Source organism: Poecilia latipinna, unplaced genomic scaffold (genome assembly GCF_001443285.1).
Source record: "Poecilia latipinna isolate Pla-1442-1.1 unplaced genomic scaffold, P_latipinna-1.0 Scaffold57, whole genome shotgun sequence".
NCBI classification, from domain to species: Eukaryota; Metazoa; Chordata; class Actinopteri; order Cyprinodontiformes; family Poeciliidae; genus Poecilia; species Poecilia latipinna.
Window position 1 is genome coordinate 817,035 of NW_015112673.1, and position 18,143 is coordinate 835,177.

At 36.0% G+C, this 18,143-nt stretch overlaps 1 protein-coding gene across 1 annotated transcript in view; it reads left to right on the top strand.

Annotated features, from left to right (window-relative positions):
- The window catches only part of LOC106961315 (translocating chain-associated membrane protein 1-like 1), a 13,751-nt gene extending 6,161 nt beyond the window's left edge, over positions 1–7,590 (top strand). Inside the window, exons 4-11 of the mRNA XM_015054961.1 lie at positions 604–720; positions 807–865; positions 1,176–1,260; positions 1,698–1,768; positions 2,972–3,076; positions 3,158–3,301; positions 3,391–3,551; positions 3,642–7,590. Of these exons, the coding sequence (XP_014910447.1) occupies positions 604–720; positions 807–865; positions 1,176–1,260; positions 1,698–1,768; positions 2,972–3,076; positions 3,158–3,301; positions 3,391–3,551; positions 3,642–3,715 (816 nt within the window). The 3' untranslated portion in view covers positions 3,716–7,590. The remainder of the gene's footprint in view (positions 1–603; positions 721–806; positions 866–1,175; positions 1,261–1,697; positions 1,769–2,971; positions 3,077–3,157; positions 3,302–3,390; positions 3,552–3,641) is intronic.
- Positions 7,591–18,143: the final 10,553 nt, after the last annotated feature.

An 18,143-nucleotide genomic window follows, 5' to 3' on the forward strand; every position in this document is an offset into this window, starting at 1 on the left:
AGCTTTTGCTTTTTTTTTTCCTTGTTAATTTGTGCTTCTACTATAACAAATGCAGTTGTTTCAAAAAGAGGCAAAAGAAACTACAGAATATTACATTTTAAATATCATGCATTATCAAAATTAATGAAAAGCAAAAGAACTAATGACACTGTAGGTTTCATTGGGGGGGGGGGGGGGTTAAGCTGGGTTTTGTAAAGTCTTTAGCAGACATTTTATTACCTGCAGTAGAGAACCTTCAGGCTTATCTTATTTTCTTATTAAGGAACCATGCTTTTGGCTACGTGGACTAATGCAAATTCAAGTGAATCTACTCGGCTTGAAACAAATGAAGCTCAAAACTTTGCTATTATAGTCATCTTTGTTTATTTTTACTTTTGAAGAAAGGGTGTACATGTTGCTCACAAAGTCTGCCAGGAGCAATTATTTATTATGGAAATTTTCATTTTAACCAGGCCACCACTAGAAGCTGTTAGTTTATTGTTTCCAGCTGAATTTCTCTTGAACTTTCCATGCACTGTTCCCTCATGGCTACTGCCCACAGCCCTATAATGATCTGCACTCTGTGTAATTGTGTTCGTATTGTGTGTTTATTCTCCATTTCAGAAAATTAATAGGAGGTTGCACCTGTCGAAGACCAAACACAGCAAGTTTAATGAGTCTGGCCAGCTAGCAGCATTCTACCTGTTCTCCTTTATCTGGGGCTGCAGCATCCTAACAGCGGTACAAGGCTCACGAGTCACAAAAACATTATTGCATGTCGTTCGAGGCTTCATGTTTATGGGGGTTTAACTTTTTTACTTTGACAGGAGGAGTTTGCGACAAATCCCACTTTCTTATGGGAGGGGTACCCACACACTAGCATGGTGTAAGTAAAGATGCCTTTGAGAGCTGTGTGGTACAAGGTCACACTGTGGAATGATGTTAAAAGTTTATCTGCAAGTTAATTAAATTCTCTGATGAAGCACAGTTTGAAATTGCTTTCTTTCAGTGTTTTTCCTTTTGTTAAACAAAGTGTTCCGTTATTTTTTTTTTTTAGTATTTAAAATTTGCTTATTCATCTCTAAGTTTGTCTCTGCATTTCTCTGAATCGTAGATACTTCCAAGATTCATGTATAAAATAAAACTAGCATGTCTTAGTCTCTTCTTGTTTATTGCTCAACCTATTTTCTCTTTAGTTTTCAGGTTAAATTCTTCTACATTTGCCAAATTGCCTATTGGCTCCATGCACTTCCTGAGCTGTACTTTCAAAAAGTACGAAAGGTGAGTTTGGCCTGTGCTTGTTTTTTTTATTTATTTATTTATTTATTTATTTTTAATAACAGCATTTCATCATTACATAATAATAAAAATATTACTTTTATCAGGTTTGTTTAGATTGATCTTTTTGCTTTTTTTTCGCTTTTAATCGTGTAATATATCAAAGTAAGTTGGGACCCAATAAATGTCTTGGTTTTATTTTTAATTTTTTTTAATTACCCAATCATATTGCTTAGATGTGGCTATCCCATAAAGCCTTAAAGCTAAATGTTATTTTGCCACTTGGTTAATTAAAACAATCTTTTGACAAAAATTTTAAAAAATCACACAAACTCAATTTTGCTTTTACTTCCAGCTTAGCTGTGTTTACCTACCTTTATGCTTATGTGAAATCCTTCTAATACTAACAGTATCTCTCCTTATCTGTTTCATTTCCATAGGAGGACATCCCCCGCCAGCTTTATTACATTTGCCTTTACGTTGTCCACATCTCTGGTGCCTACATCTTAAAGTAAGTCAGAGGGGTAATTATTTTCTTTAAGATTTTTACAAAAAGATGAATATCTTCATTAAATCAATCCCATGATCTCTAAGAAGCTTCTAAAGGGGTAGTTTGAAAGTTTTTAACATCCGGACAACAAGGCTGCTGACTGACACTAATCTGCTCTCAGTAATTAATTACTTGTGAAGTTGTAATAGTTGCTCCGTTACTGCAGTAAACCTTTTCTCCATACATGCAGTCATATTACGTTCGTCTTCATTTTTAAAGTCAGGTCAGCCACCTTTTCCTGGCCTGAGGATTTCAACTCCAGAAGCTTTCTACAAGCTTTTTGACCTCAGACCTCACCGTTTGCTCATCTTCTTTCCTTCAGCACTATTGATCTCAGATGCAGGGATGCTGTCGAGCCCACAGGCTTGTTCTGTAGTTGCTGCTTATAGAAGGTGGTGCATTTGAATGCTTCACTGTAGTTGACAGGGTATCCATTCGTCCGTCAGTTCAATCAACCTTCCACTGAACAATCTATTGATTTGTTCATCCAGCAGTTTGACCATTCAACCATTTGTCCTTTTACCGATTTGCCCTCCTGTTCATTCGTTCATTCACGTGTCCATCCATCTGTCCATCTTCCCAATTAAGCCGAGTTTATTTATTTGGCAGTACTTAAAAGCTAAGCAACAAACCTTACATTTTTCCATTGTTATCATCAGAATCATCACAAAATTTTGGAGTAAGGACTAAAATTGAATTTGTTTAATAATCAGCTTTCCTTTTCTGTTTATCCATCCATCAAAACATCCATCTACTCCTTTGAAACTCCGTGTGCCAATCATCTGTCCATTCATTATCAAATTATCCATATCTTGAACTTTCTATCTCTTTTTCCGTCCATCTATCGATGAACCAGAGACTCATCCAGCTCCAGCTTTTGAGGACAGGAGTTGAAAACCTCTGCTTCCAACACATCTGTCCATCCAGTCCATCTTTAATTTGACCATTATCCATCTGTTCACCCCTTCATCCTCAGGTTTTATTCAAAGCAGGACTCCAGTAAAAGGGTCTTATTTAACTTTTGTATCGGTATCTTAAAAATGTACCAGAAAAATTCAAGTACAGAAAAGTGTGAAACTTGATCTTAAAAAATGTGTTGGAACCCCGAAGTTGAGTTTTCCGTCTTTAGCTGAGTCTTCACCGCCGTCCCCGTTTGTTTTTCAGCCTCCACCGACTGGGCCTGGTGCTGCTGGTCCCTCACTACCTGGTCGAACTTTTGTTCCACGCTTCACGCCTTTTCTACTTCAGTGACGAGAACAAGCAAAAAGGGTATTTGTTTTATTCTCATTCAGTTTTTTTTTTTAATATGGGGTAATGGTATTTAACAGCACCATTTACTTTTGGTTCCAGCTTCACCCTGTGGGCGCTGCTTTTTGTCATTGCCCGCCTCCTCACCCTCACACTGTCAGTGCTGACATTTGGCTTTGGTCTGCCCCGTACGGAAAACCACGGTTTTTCCTTGGCAGAAGGCAACTTTAACGTGCTCACCATCAGGTATGGCCAAGAAAAAGCTCTCAGTGCTTCAGTGTATACTCAGCAAACATCCAGATGGGAGTGAACTAAAGTAAACTGTATCCTCACAGGATGACCTGCCTTGCAGCCATCTGTCTGACGCAGGCCTGGATGATGTGGAAGTTCATTAATTTCCAGTTAAAAAAGTGGAGAGAGCACAGCCAGAACCAAGCATCAAAGAAGAAGACAGTGAGCCCAAAGAGCAAGCCTCATAAAAGAGAAACTACCAAGGGTAAGTCTGCACAGACGCAGCGTTTCCTGCTTGCTGCAGCTCAGCTTACCTGCTATAATTACTAATTCTCCACTCAACTCGTCTTGCTAGGAGGAGCTGCCAATGGAGTTGTCAAGTCTGAAGATAAAATGTCACCACGAGCAAGAAAAGCCAAAGCTTCATAAAATTGGACAAGCTTGGAGAGATGAGAAAATAATTTCTGACAATGATTACAGGTGGTTTCAGGCTGCAGGAACCTTTTTAATAGTTCTCATAACAGCTTAAGGCGGATTCCTCTCTTTGTTTGCGCTGCAGGTACCATGGCCTTCTTGCAGAGCTGCTTTTAACGAGTGTTTTTAAGATCCTGCTTCAGGATATTAGCCCTCCATCTGCAATCGGGGCCCGGTTGCATATAGATTGGTAGAGTCAGTTGTTCACTTAGTTATTGTCTGGTTTTTAGAAATGCACTCAAACTGTACACAACAGATTTGAGAACATTCACCAAAATGAAGCGAAACACAAGTCAACTGAGAGGATTTCAAAATAAAATATGCAGGAAATTCAGAATTGCAGAAAAAAAAAATTCAAGATCAGGTAGAGAAGCAAGTGGTAAAAATTGACTCAACATTTTAAGTATTTAATTTAGATAGAAGTTTAGAAACCTTAAGCTTCCAGGGTTTTTTAAAGATGCTCCAGGCCAGTTCACTGCTTCATCAATTCTCACACCCATTTCTTCTCCACCCACCTCAGTTATGAGGTAGAGGGTAATATTATGTCCAGGAAACACGACATTCCCTTTAGAAAGTGGTGCAACATCAGTTCTGTCCTGACATGGTTTATAATGTGTAAACAGACATCAGTCCCGAATCACACATTCTTTTTATGTGTTATAAAGGAAGAGTTAAAATTTTCTATTTAATCTTGTATTGCTTATTTAATAATCATAAAGTATTTAGCATATCTAAATGTTCATTCATGGCAGAGTTTAACGATACCAATATTTTGAGGACAAATTGGCACCATATGAAATTGTGCTACTTTGTAATTAATCATTCAGGCTAATATTTATCAACCACTCAATGTGATGTGACTTGGTTCTACCTTGAATTTAAAAGAACAATGCTTTTATTTAGTTTAGGAAACTACTTATTTAACAGATTTATTTTTTCAGGTTCTTATATCTTAATCAGATTTTTTTCACTGGGGACAAGAAGATTTCCAGTTCTTTCTGGAAATCTGTCTCTCTTCACTTTGCCATGGGCCAGTAACATTACAGTTCTTATCTTTGTTAGCGGTCCAAAAAGGGTAGAGTGGGATTCAGGCAAAAATGTCTGGTGGAGCTCGCAAATGATGGATCTTCAAAAATAATCTGAATTGTGAATGTTCTCATAACAGGTCAACTTGGCTCCACTTGGTCAAGTTGACCTGGTATGAGAGGTCAATTCAAAGTCTCAGTCATGTTCAAGATGTAAAAAAAAAATCACTGAATGACATCGTACAATTTAAGTTTCAGGCAACTTTACAAAAACCGGAACCATGTTTGTCATGGAAGATCCAGGAAAAATTCTCTACTCACTAAAACAATTGAATATTCTCATAAATCCTCTAACGGGAACTTCTCAAACACACCCAAAAAAAAGTCTGGTTTGGCCAAAATGGAGAAATGACCAGCAATTTCAGAAAACTGGTGTTTTTTTTGTTGTTGTTGTTTTTTCACACAGAGACCCGGCTCTGGTTTTGTCGTGGCTTTATTTTGGTGAATGTTGGAAGCATAACTGACATTGCCACAATGATCGCCTGGCAACTGCTATGCAATCACTGCATTTTTTTTTTTCTGGCAGTGCAAATGCAAGCAAAAAAAAAAAAAAGTTGCGTTTCTTATTACTTTGCTGTATGGGGGGGTTCCTATAACTATAGGTTCTCCAAGAGTTCTTAGAAAAGTTTGGTCAGAAGAAACATTGTTTCTTATAAAATCTAAAAATGCATCTGCTGCTCTTTTGGGGAAAACGAAACAATTTTGTGCACTAAGAATCCCCCTTTGGGGTTGGAAAAACCCCCCTTTCTGAAAATTTCAGTGTTACTGTGAGCTGCAAGTGTTCATTGTTCATTCGGGTTTGCTGAATGGGGATGTTGCCTGCTGGTTTTGACGCTTTAACATGATGGATTTAGATATTTGAAGTGTCCTTTTTGTGTAAAACAGCGATCACTCCTTGGAAAAAATTTAAAAACGGAGTACTTCTTCAGATGGAATCCCTTCATAATTCCTTGCAAAGCCAATACTTGACTTCAGGGGAACATAAAGTGTTCAGTGCACAGATTAACAGCACAGGGTGTCATTTTAAGTGTTGGCCTTGTCGTTAAACATTCTGCTGTTCTCCAGGAAAAGATGCAAAATGAAATGCGTGAGGCAAATATTTGTGAACAACAAAGCCTGTGCTGAACTCTGAGAACATTTACTGCCATTATCTGACGGCCTCTGCCATTGAAGTCCGACATGTTTCAGGATTGAGGCACTTAAATGTTTCAGTCACTACTCTGGTATTCAAACCTGGATTGGGGGTTCGTCCGGGATGGGAGACTCACCGAGAGTAATCCGTAATCTGACTTGTGATGCTGTACTGTTTGTATACAGTTAAATCTTTATATCGGCATGATGGAAATTATGTTTGCTGAGGATGCATTTTGGTCTTTTCTATGGCAATGCATGATGGTTTCAGGCTAACGGCTTTTACGGCTAGTTCCTTGTGCTGTTGAGTTTGCATCTTTTACATACTACTACAAACACACAAACATTAAGTGACCTTTTTTAACAACTGCTGCAAGATGTTTCAGTTATTTATTTTTGTCATAAACAACAGAGTTATTATTTTATATGCTTTTAAAAGCTATAACCAGCAAACACAGTGGTACATAGCAACTGCATTTACTCAATCCAAACAAAACAATCTTTCTTCAAGTGTCCTTACAAATGCTGAGGGTTTATATCACTCCTTCTGTTTGCGTTTTTTTGCAACCCTTTGGTATCAGGGGACAAGCTATTTACCGCTCACACCATAACTTGCGTCCCATGGTTCAATGGGAGGTGTGTTTGTGAGGGACTGTGTTTTGTATGCGTGTGCACTTGTTCTCGTGCGTGTACAGTGTTGTTTAGCTCGTAAATTATAGCTGGGAATGATGGTTTATTGCTTGTCTTGTTTAAAGGAAAAAAAAAAACATGCCTGTGTGCGGAGCATGGAAAAGTGACAATCTGTTCAATGACTCCTGCCTGTTGTTGGATATTTTTATTATTTTTTTCTGTTCACCACTGATATTATACTTTTTATCTGTTCTGGTATGACCTGCCTAAGGCTCCCAAAATGCTTCTGTGTGTAAAAACACTGAATTGTGGATACTTGTGTTTTGTTTTTGTTTGTTTTGTTTCTTTGGTTGGTGCGATACTAAATGCTTCTGTGTTTAATGTGTCTGCCCTGCCACTTGTGGCATGCTCTTGTCTCCCTGCCTCGCCTTTTCAATGATCCTGGCATTGCCCATGCACCCTTTATGATCATAGATGAGGTTTCTGTGCACAAGATGTCCCTTGCCAGGAAAGTCTGAACTAAATGGCTGCTAGCAGAGTAGAGACTAAGATTGATTGGTTATAACAGCCCTAAATATTCCATGGTTTCAAAATATTAACACACAAATGTTAAACATGCTCTATAGGCTCTTATTTTAAAAACAAAAGCAACAATTATTCCTACCAATTGTACAATAATATATTACATCTATAATTGGGGATGTCCCAGTCCCCAATTTTTTTTAATAATTAACTTTTTGAGTCCTTAATATAACATACATATTGATATCTAGTGTTGATATACTGTCTGCAGTTAAACTGTTTGATTTCCATGCCATTTTTTAAAATTATGGCCTATTTAGTTCACAACACTTGAAGAAAAGTTTGCACGAAGTTATTTGTTGATCAAACCTGAAATTTCTGTTTAGCTTTGAAGCCTTTTCCACCCAGTGGTTTTCTGCTCACAACGGAGAACAATGGCATTACGATTTACAACTCCAAAAACAATATTTCTGAAGCAGGAGAAAAAGTTTTTCTAAGTTTATCTTTTAACAATTCACAGGAAACCCAACGAAATGTTGGGGCAAGTCATTTCGAAACGAAGCATAAAGATGCTAGTAGTTTAGCATGTAGCTAACTGCACCAGAAAACAACAACACCAACTCAACACCATTATGTTGAGTCAGAAAAAATGATAAAATTGCTTATTTTTTGTTAGTCGCATAGCTTTCTTGGTCAGCTGTGTTGTCAATGACTGACAGTCACTGGTTGTGACAAAATAATTGTCGCTAATCAGAAATGGGAGAATTGGAAGAACAGTAGAAACTAAAGCATCCATAAAGTTAAAGAGATCTAATTAATAATTTCTGTGTTGTTTTACAGAACTTTAAAGCTTCTGGATTTGCAAACATGTGTATTAAAATCTGATAAAGCCTGAAGCTTTGACCAAATTGACTGTTGTTATTGAGATTATCATAATTTTTATCATAATTTTTTTCAGCAGATTTGAATTAGCTTGTCAGTATTCTGACTAGTAAATTTGATTTTGATCACAACTTCATAATTTTGTCAGCTGTATTTTAGATTTCAGTTAACACATTTATATATATGTGTTAATAAAAAGAAATAAAGCTATTTATTTTTAAACAGATTAATTTTCATTTTTTTTATTTTAAACTGCTTTAAGCAGCATGTAATTGGTTACATCCTCTAATTGTCACATCCTCCCAGACGACTTACTTTTTTTTTTTTTTCAACAAAAATCTCAAATTTCATCATAGTTATTCTGGGTGTTAATGGGTTTTTTAGGACGCAAAGGGTTGAAACAATTTTTGTTAAAATTACCTAATTAATTAGGTATGTTTATGTTATCTATCGTATTTATTTTAATTTTACACTAACCTATGTGAAAATATGGGATAAACACTCGTAGCATATGGAGTATAACAAGATGGTAAATTCGTCAAGGTCTTTGCTCCAGTAGCAAACCAACTGTAGTTTCCCCACCATGGCTGAAAAACTACAAATGGCTAACTAAAGCAAAGTAAAACTGGAAACAATCACTGAAAACTCCAGTAACTCCAGACATTCATCTGGCATCTTAATGAAAGGTCTTTAAATCTTAGGAAGAGTAAGATGGAAACTTGTGTGGTTTTGAAACTGATTTTTTTAAAAACCTTGGTTTACTTTGATTCCCGAAAATGGCGTACAAGGACGAACACGAGGATCCAGGCTTTAGCAACGTGGGGGTTTTGGTTGCCTTTAAGAGCAATTTGTGTAACATTTGTGTGGCATTGTCAAGGGAGAAAAGGAAGAGCAGTGGAGTAAAATACCAGCCTCTTATTAAACTATTTTAGAAGCAAAATATATATATAAAAAAGAGAGAAATGTACACTGTACTAAATTATGTGTCAGATTTTTAAGCTATTTTTATAAGGGGAGGAAAACTGTTCAAATTGACTGTTTAGTATACACGTGTGAATATTTGTTTTGCATCCATGTTATGAGTTGTTTGGGATATTATTTTTAAATAGAATGACGCTTGCTGAATTGTTAAGTGTATACACATTGTAGTATGAGTGTAAACTTTATATAACCTATTGGTTTATGTAAAATCATGGCCTTATTAGAGCAAGTTGTACTCTGTTGTATAACACTAAGCTGCAGATGTACATTGCAGCTTTCACTACTACACGTTTTTAATAGTTGCAATGAGGCGTTTTGTTTTTTTGGAGCAGGAGTTTAGTATGTGGAGTTTTCCCTGTGAAAATGTAAAACCCTCACTCTGACACAAAACATTAAGTTTAATCTAAGCAGAATAATTCTTGTTTATTGTTTTTGTTTCTTTTTGCATTGTGTGCATCATGCACCGCAAAACTGCTATTGGTGAAATACAAACTGGACTGCATTTTTATGATTGCTGAAAACTGAAACAGAAAGCAGCAAGGAAATAAATTTATGTGGAGCCTCTCAGTCCTCAACACTCCTGATATAAAAAAAAATCTCTAAACATTAAAGAGGCACATTTATCGTACTTTCTGAACTGTACCTAATTGTACCTGATTTTTTTTTTATTTGCAGCTTCTTTATAATGTTTTTGTAGATTTTCCTTTTGAAATATGTCACATCTGACCTTCTCTGAAAATATATAGATAGATATAAATATATATTTATGCAAATTGTTGCTCATTTGTTTTTGTTTTTTTCTGTCACTTTTTTTATTTCTTGTTTGAATAAAGCTTTTGTTCACTATCCAAAACTTGAACGTATGTTTTAGCATAATTTTGTCTGATCTCTTCATCGGTCTCCATGGAAACTTGATGGAAGAACACAAAGTGCACAGAAAATTATGATGGCTGCGAACAATCATGTTTTTAAAATGGACCATTGAGGAAAATATATTTTATGCAGCAGACACTCTTGGTGCATTTGCTGTGAAGCCCTCTGTCATTTACAGGTTCACTTTGATAAACTAGAAAACATTTGAAAAGTACATATATTTTTGCTGTTTGAGTTACACAGTTTGATATGTTTAAAGTGTTTATTCCTGCACATTTTTATGTAAAATTTTAAAATGTGAATCTTAGCATAAAAAGAAAAAAAATAATTTTTTCGCCCTACCAAAAAGCGTAAGGTAAGGCAAGGTAATTTTATTTATATAGCACATTTTCAGCAACAAGCCAATTCAAAGTGCTACAGTATGCGTGCACGCATACTGTAGCATATGCATTCAGATTGGTTTGGGTTCCTTTTGCATACATTAATATAGTGTGGCATTGATGTAATAACTCTGTTGCTAAACCCCAGCTTGCTCTGAAAGTGGACTTCAGCTCATCTTCATTGTTGAGTCTGGTGAGTTTGCTTGGAAATCAACCAAAAGGCGTTGGTACCTTTGGAAACACTGGTTGGCGCCAAGTCCTGCTGGAAAATGAAATCAGCACTTTTATGAAGTTGTGAACAGATGGAAGTATGAGGTTAATTGGACCAAGTCCAGCATAATGACACCCCGCCTTAAATTATTACTGACTGCAGAACGTCCCACTGTATCCTAAATAACTTGTGAATATGTCATTTCATTACTGGTTCTTTCCCAAAGTATCAAAAAGACTTTGTTTCCCAGTCCTCCTCAGACTGCGGTTATCCCTTGTCACTTGTGTACTTTTTTTTCTTCCACTCAATTGTCCCTTTAATACATTTTGATTTGTTCCTCTGGGAACATCTGCTGCTTTTGCAATGACCTTCTGTGACCTCTTTGTTGGACGGCTGTCAAGTTAGCAATCTTCCTCATGACTTTGCGGGGCTTAATTTACATAATGAAATTTCTCATTTATTCATTTTACGCAGGGTTTTTGTTTTCAGAGTAGCTAAATGTTTGGTTTTTATTAACTAAGCCAAAATGACCAGATATTTATCTTCAACACTTCAAAAACAAAATTTTACCAAGTATTTTTGTTCTAGTTTCTAGTGCAAATATCTTGGAGGCAAAACTAACTTACCCATAACTTTTCAGTAAGTCAGCGGAGATTATTTTAAGTAAATAATTCCCTAATAGTTTAAGATGTACTAGTTTGAGTGGCAGATTACGTCACTTACAAGACACGTTTCCCATGTTATAGGTGAAATAACTAGTCATTTTAAATCAATATTAAGAAATTATTGATGTAAGCCAAGCCTGAATATGTTTTGAAAAGGTATTTGTAAGTTAGTTTCTTTTATTTCATGGGTAATAGACACTACACCTTATACACAATCTTGGTAAGATTTTGTGTTTTAATATTTTAGTATGTAAAATATGGTTGTATTTACAAGTTTCACATTTTCAGTAGATGTGCTGAAATATATTTTTTATGCAGCTGTATTCCAGGATGTGTTGACCTTTGCCTAGTATGTGGGATGGGTTTAAAAGGTCAGTAATTGAGAAAGAAAAGTGGACAGCCGTCTGTTTGTTTTACCTAAATACCACCAGGGGGCAACGCGGAGCTGCTTGCCTGAGGGACAGAGGCAGTCTGAGGGCATGGCTGCAAACAAACCTGCATTAATAAATCAGCACTCAGTGGCAGAAAGACAGAAACATTGTTTTATGAAGAAATATTTTGCACATCGCCCTCACACATACAGAAGGGCCAAAGAAGCACCAACAATTATCTGAAAAATATCTTAATCTGGATATAGTCCTGTTTTTCAGGCAGAACATCTACGCATTCCTGTTTTTTTTGACAGCTGGAGCATTGGAAATCTGACATCCATGAAGGCTGAAGAAGAATCACAGCACAGACAAGAGACACCTGCAGCTCCCAGCCCATGCATTGTGTTGTTTCAGACTAATGGCTTTTCTCCAGCCGATCAGACAGCTTGATGGATCAGAGGGAACCAGAGAGGCAGGCCGAAGCTCTGCAGGGTTAGCGCAAGGACAGGAGTTCACTAACATGCTCTCCATCACTGCACGGGCGCTCGCTGATGGCTGCATCCTAAACCCAAACATACAGCGCTGGACGGAGTATTCTCGAGGCGGTCCCAAAACGCAGGGGGAAAAAAAAGTTGAAAAAGCAGGGACCGAGTGAGACATTCTTCGCTTACCCCCCTCCATCCAATGAGGATAAATGTCCCGCTGAATTGTCAGTATTATGTGTAATTTCCATATAAATTAGCTTCATTAAACTGGGAGTACTTTCTTATTTAACGAAGCTCATTTGAAATTCTGTATTTAATAAGACATGTAATCCCAGACTTGCAGACTAATAGCCAACAATTAGCAGGACAGGAGCTTGTGTGTGAGAGACTAGGGAGAGAAAGGGAGAGAGCGTTTAATCTCTCAGAAGTATTGTAGCCCTTCAGTGTTATTATCATTGATTGTCCCAAATAGGAAAAATGGACAGCAGCTGCTTTCCCAGTCTGGTTTATTTATGGTGATCCACCTAGCTTGAAGACATAAAAATGCTCAGAACCCTCCTGGTCATTTAAGGGGGAGCAGAAAAGGGGAAGTGTGTGAGTGAGGTGTGCTGTAGAGCAGGTGCAGACTGATGAAAGGGGAGGGCGGAGATGGGATGAAAACATCTGGAAGGATCTAATGAGCACTAATGAGGAGTGGCCAAAATGATTTCTAAAGACGAGATATTAAGCCAATGCTTTGATAAGAATCTTGCTGAATAACAGAGTTTGGGCGATGAGAGTTTTTAAACCCATGTTTGTTGGATTCAGGAAATAAAACTCCCACATCACAGATAAGAAGCAGAAAGGTGGCAAAAGAGGCAATGTTTAGTGTCTCAGATAAAAGCAAGGCTGTAGTAAGAAAGTAAAAGACAGACATAAAAATCTCTGTCCCACTAGTAGCATACAGCTCTGCACCATTTGGAGTTTGCATGTCTGCAGTGCATTGTAAAGTATTCATACCCTGGAAATGGTTAAAATTATGTCACTTTGCAACAAAGTTTTATCGGGTAGATTAATATAAACTTGTGCAGTGCAGGAAAAAGGAAACATGGCTTTCATTTTCTTTTAATTACAGTTATTTTTAAGAATGAACATTTCAAACGATAAGCATGAATATCTATTTCAACTCACCTACAGCAGTAAACCTTTTCTGTACGTCTCCTCCAGCTTTGTACATCTGGAAATTGAGTTTTTTCTCTATTTATTTGTTCAAAAAAGGAAAAAAGAAAAACAGCAAATAGTGATTAGGTTTGAACTTTGACTGGGCCATTTGAACATTACTGTGATTTGATCAAAACCATATTCTTGTATCTCTGGTTGTGTATTTAAGATTGATTGGAAGGCAAAACTCCAGCTCAGCTCATTTCTACTGGAAATATCCTGAATTCAGGATGGAGAATTAGTTTTCAACCACAAATAGCTTTTAGCCTGCAAGTCTAAAAGTTATTATTATTGCCTCATATAATCAAAACACTTTCTTTGTTGGTTCCTTAATTTTTTAAAGCAAATTATAGACAAATTTGTGGAGTGCATAACTCCAAAAATATTTGTTAACATAATTGTTAAAAGATTAAAAATTGTGACTTTTGAAGGATGTTCTTCACTTTGGAAAGTAAATTCAAGTTAAGAGGGGGACTAATTTCAAATTTACACCACATTTTTCAGATTTTTAATTTGTAAAATAAACATGTTGAAAACCAGCAATTTCCTGTTACTTTATAGTGCTTACCCTACTTAGTGTTGTTCTATCAAATAAAATGCTAATAAAAGGCAATAAACCTGTCATTTCAATTTGACTAAAAATGTGAAAAAGTAAAAAATGTCAAGGGATATAAAGGAGAACAATAGAGCGGAGAATAATAGACAAAAAATAGTTAAATATTGTAAATTTAAACAGCACTGCTTTTGTACAAAAATTCATTTATTGCAAAATAACTGGAAGTGACTCATTAAAAATGCTAATTTAAATGTTAATCTGCTTTCAGAGCTGGATTTATGTGATGGGGAAAAAAAACATTAGCACTGCCACAGTTCTATGAGTTTTGTAAATATTCTATACATGATGTGCTGAATAATTGTGAAGCAGAAGAAAAAAAAATGCAGTCTTTAAATTTATTTGTGAACCTCTGGAGGCTGAAATTTTCCCCATTTTTCTGTGTAAAATAGCTCAAACAGAGGTCAATTTCCACTTGTTCAAACCATTTTCATACAGCATTTGGATCTTAACTCAATACTTGGCCATCTCATAACATTTGAATTTTTATTGAATAGCATCTTTAAAAGGCAATCGTGCCCCAAAACAGGCACAGAATGAATATATATTGAATGCCAGCAGATAAAAACAGATCAGATTATGCAAATGCACCATCCTGTTTTGTTAATCAGATCACCAAGAGGTTTTCATTGGCCTTTTCAATCTGGTTTAACAATAAATCTTATAAAGCCAGATCAGCTCAGGCTGTTCTCATGCAGCTGGTCACAACCTGTTTTAAATTGTTGCTGAATAGCACACAAAGCTAATATTGGAGGAACAAAGATACTCCTGTCTTTCTGGTGTTTGGGGTTATTTTTTTAATGAATTCATGATTAACTTACAAAACATCAGCAGCATGTATGTCCCAACTCTGGTGGTTTTCTATTTTCTACTACATGCATAACTAATATGTTTGTCATGAAGAAATATAATATCCACTAAAGCACAATCTGGTAAGTGGTGCTGAACTGCTATTATTTTGAACATAATATAGAAATATGAACTAAAACTCCATGATTATATGAAGCTAACTATGGTGAGCTAACTATGCTCTTTCTATACCAGCATGAAGTGGCGCAACAACAGGCTGTGGATCTGGAAGGTGAGCACTTAACAAGCGCACACACATGTACAACAGCACGGTTCAGTCAGTAAATGGGACAGCTGACAGCACCGGGTCACATGAATTTACAGTCTCATCAATCTCTTTGTTGCCTAAACTCTCCTGGCACCCAGTTTGTGCATTGTGATGGTAAACACACAGTCCCAGACGCCATCTTCCTTCCTCAGTCATTGCATTTCTGTTCTGTTTTTTTTTTTTTTCTTCACAAAGATCAACTTTACGGTCCCCTCAGGCTTTCAGGCCAACAATTTAACAACTGCACCTATTTTTGCTTTAACTGCTCAATCATGTTGTATTGATTTTGCATTGCAGGATGCTGAGGGACAAACAGAAATGAAGTTTGTCTGTAATTTGAACCCCTCCAGACTTCACTGGGAGGGACATGCCTTTAAATCTCTGCGTGCCTTTAAATCTCGATTAAAAACACACCTGTTTAGAGTTGTTTATGAAACATAATCAGTGAAACATTAATCATTATTTTGATGTGCAATGATGACGCTTGTCAGTTGTTGACTGTGTGTTGTACAACGTTGTATTGTTTTGTGTGTGCGTTTTTGTGATGCTTTTAAATTGTGCTGTACAAATAAATTTGATTCATTAATTGATGATTTCTGGGTTTAAGCCAATAAAAAATTAGGAATTTTGCATTTGAACGATGCTCACTATTGATCGGTTTCTTATTGACCAATTAATCGCACATCCAACTACGAGGACGTCGTCCTTTATCTAAACCTCACACTGGACTTAGACTGATAGATTCAAAGCTTGATCCTTTGCTTCCCTTCCTGGCTTAAATTCTCCTTGTGTTGAGTAAAAATGTAAACGACTAGTTTGTTATTTTATTTTGTATTTATTAGGCTACCATGAAATTAAAATATCTGTTTAAATTCATGGTAGCCTAATAAAATTACTCTCAGTGTAATTTGAAGTTAATTTGAAAAATATTCAAAAGTATTTTTGAATGTCCATTCTAAAGGACATCAGGAGTTGGGATATATTAGTGATGGTGTTACCATCTATAAGCGTTTTAAAGCTTATTTCTAATTTCACAATAATTTTTACATTTTTATGTGTTTTTTTAGAGCATAACATCTCAGACTGCATTGAACTGCTTATAAAAAATTATTATTCTTTTCCCTTTATTTTCATGCTGGAGTAAAACTCAGCTGGCTGGTCAGCTGAAAAGAAATTAAGTTTGAATGGGTTAAAATGGGAGCCGAGCACATCACCTTAGTCATTAGTTGAGATATTGCAATTATTATTTTCCTATCTCTCCTACATTCATTCTGTGTATATTTTCATCCATGTTACCATTAAAAATAAATTGTAATAACAAACAGCTTACTTAAAAAAAAAAAAAAAAAACACCACTGATTTGTCATGAAATTTGAGAAAAATAAGAAATAAAAACAAAAAACAACCCAGCATGAAGTTCTGTTCAGGAATGTCATCTGAGGCTTGGGCTTGTTATGTTTTCACCTGAGGGCCACTTGAGAAACACCTTGGGCTGGAGACAGTTTTCTACAGGCCAAGCTGATGTTTTGAAATGTTGTGTTTTATCTTATTAGCAGCACAAAGCCAACCTGCTCTATGTCCTGTCTCATTATGAGAATAATTAGGCCTATATTTAGTCACACAGCTGACCACTCAAATTAACTCCACATACAAATCTGCCGGTGCGCTCTGCATATGTTTCTGCACACATCCAAGCGTGAATGCATGTGTGTGTGTGTGTGTGTGTGTGTGTGTGTGTGTGTGTGTATCTGTGCATGTTGGGAGATGTTCCACCTCCTTCCTGAAGGCTCGTCACTACCTGTTTCGAATTTTAAACAGCTTCCTCGTTCCTCTCACCTTCCCGCAGCTTTCTCTGCAGTCCTCTAGATTCTCACGGAAAAAAAAAAAAAAAAAACGTCTCCATAATAAAATATTTTCCACCAAACAAAACACAGCCAAAGAAATGAAAACAAATTGGATCAAATCAACTTTACTTTCAAATTCAAGATGAAATAGCTGACCATAGTGCTATTAACCATCCAAAATAAGCAAATGGAAACATTAGAATAAAGAAAACTGCAGAATGGCTCAAATATGAATGATTAAAAATATACAAAGAAAAACATTTACTTTGAGCTGTTTTTAAAAGCATCAGTAAATGATGCACTTTTTACAGTCAGTTGGAGGCTGAAAATGTATGAGGATAAATCTAACTGCTCAGATGACCTAACAACTCTAGTGCACACAAAAAACATCAGATTTGACCTTTCAACTGCAAAACTGCTTTCCCTTCAAATGTCCTTTATGAATTATCTTTTTCCCTTTATTATTTAAATGATCATTTGAAAACTGCATTTTGTATTTACTCAAGTTAAAACAAAAATTTGTTCAAAGATCTGAAACGTAAGGTTGACAGAAAAGAAAAAAAGATAGAAAAATGAAGCGCTGATAAGAAACTTAGGTTCTATTAATGATTAGCTTTAGACGCCTCTGAAATGTTCATCTCCCCCCGCCCCCGTGAAATAATCCTGAAAACTAATGTTGCTTCTTTTCATGTGGAAGTTCCAAGGAATGTGTCAGAAATAATCCTTCAGACTAATTTTTGATAGATCATGATTGATTAATGTAAACTTAATTTAACGCAGCTTGAAAATGCCCCACTAGGAGTCAAAATAAGGAAAAGAAGATCAGAAATATTTCTGTGGGGAGGCCTATAAATAAACTTACAAAATTGATTTTTCTTCAAATCTGTGAAATAATCTGTGAAAAACTAATCAGTTTTTTTTTTAAATTAATATCAAGTAATTCTTATATCTTGAAATGTTCCTTATAGGTTAGTTTTGTCAAATTTGAAGTGCACTAAAATATTTGTAATAGAACCTCGACCAAAAATACTTATTAAGTTATCGTGTTTTTTCAGTGTGCTTTGGGGTGTTCTAATTTATTCCTCTCCAGAAATTAGATTCTGTTTTATTGTTCATTTCTGATATATTTTCTTCCGTTTTTTTGTTATTTATTTTTCAGTCCAGTTAAAAAGTAGATATTAAATGCTAATTTGTCCAAATATCTTAGAAAACACAGATTGTCCAAAATGTTTCACGTGGCTGTAAATCTGTCATCTACCTTGTAACAAAACTAAATGTAATTTTTTTTATGGGAAAACTCAACTCAAATGAGCATGTGGAATGAAAATGTAATTAGTCAGTTTGCATGTGGGCTTTGGGGTTTATTTATATTTATATTTCACCTAAATATAGC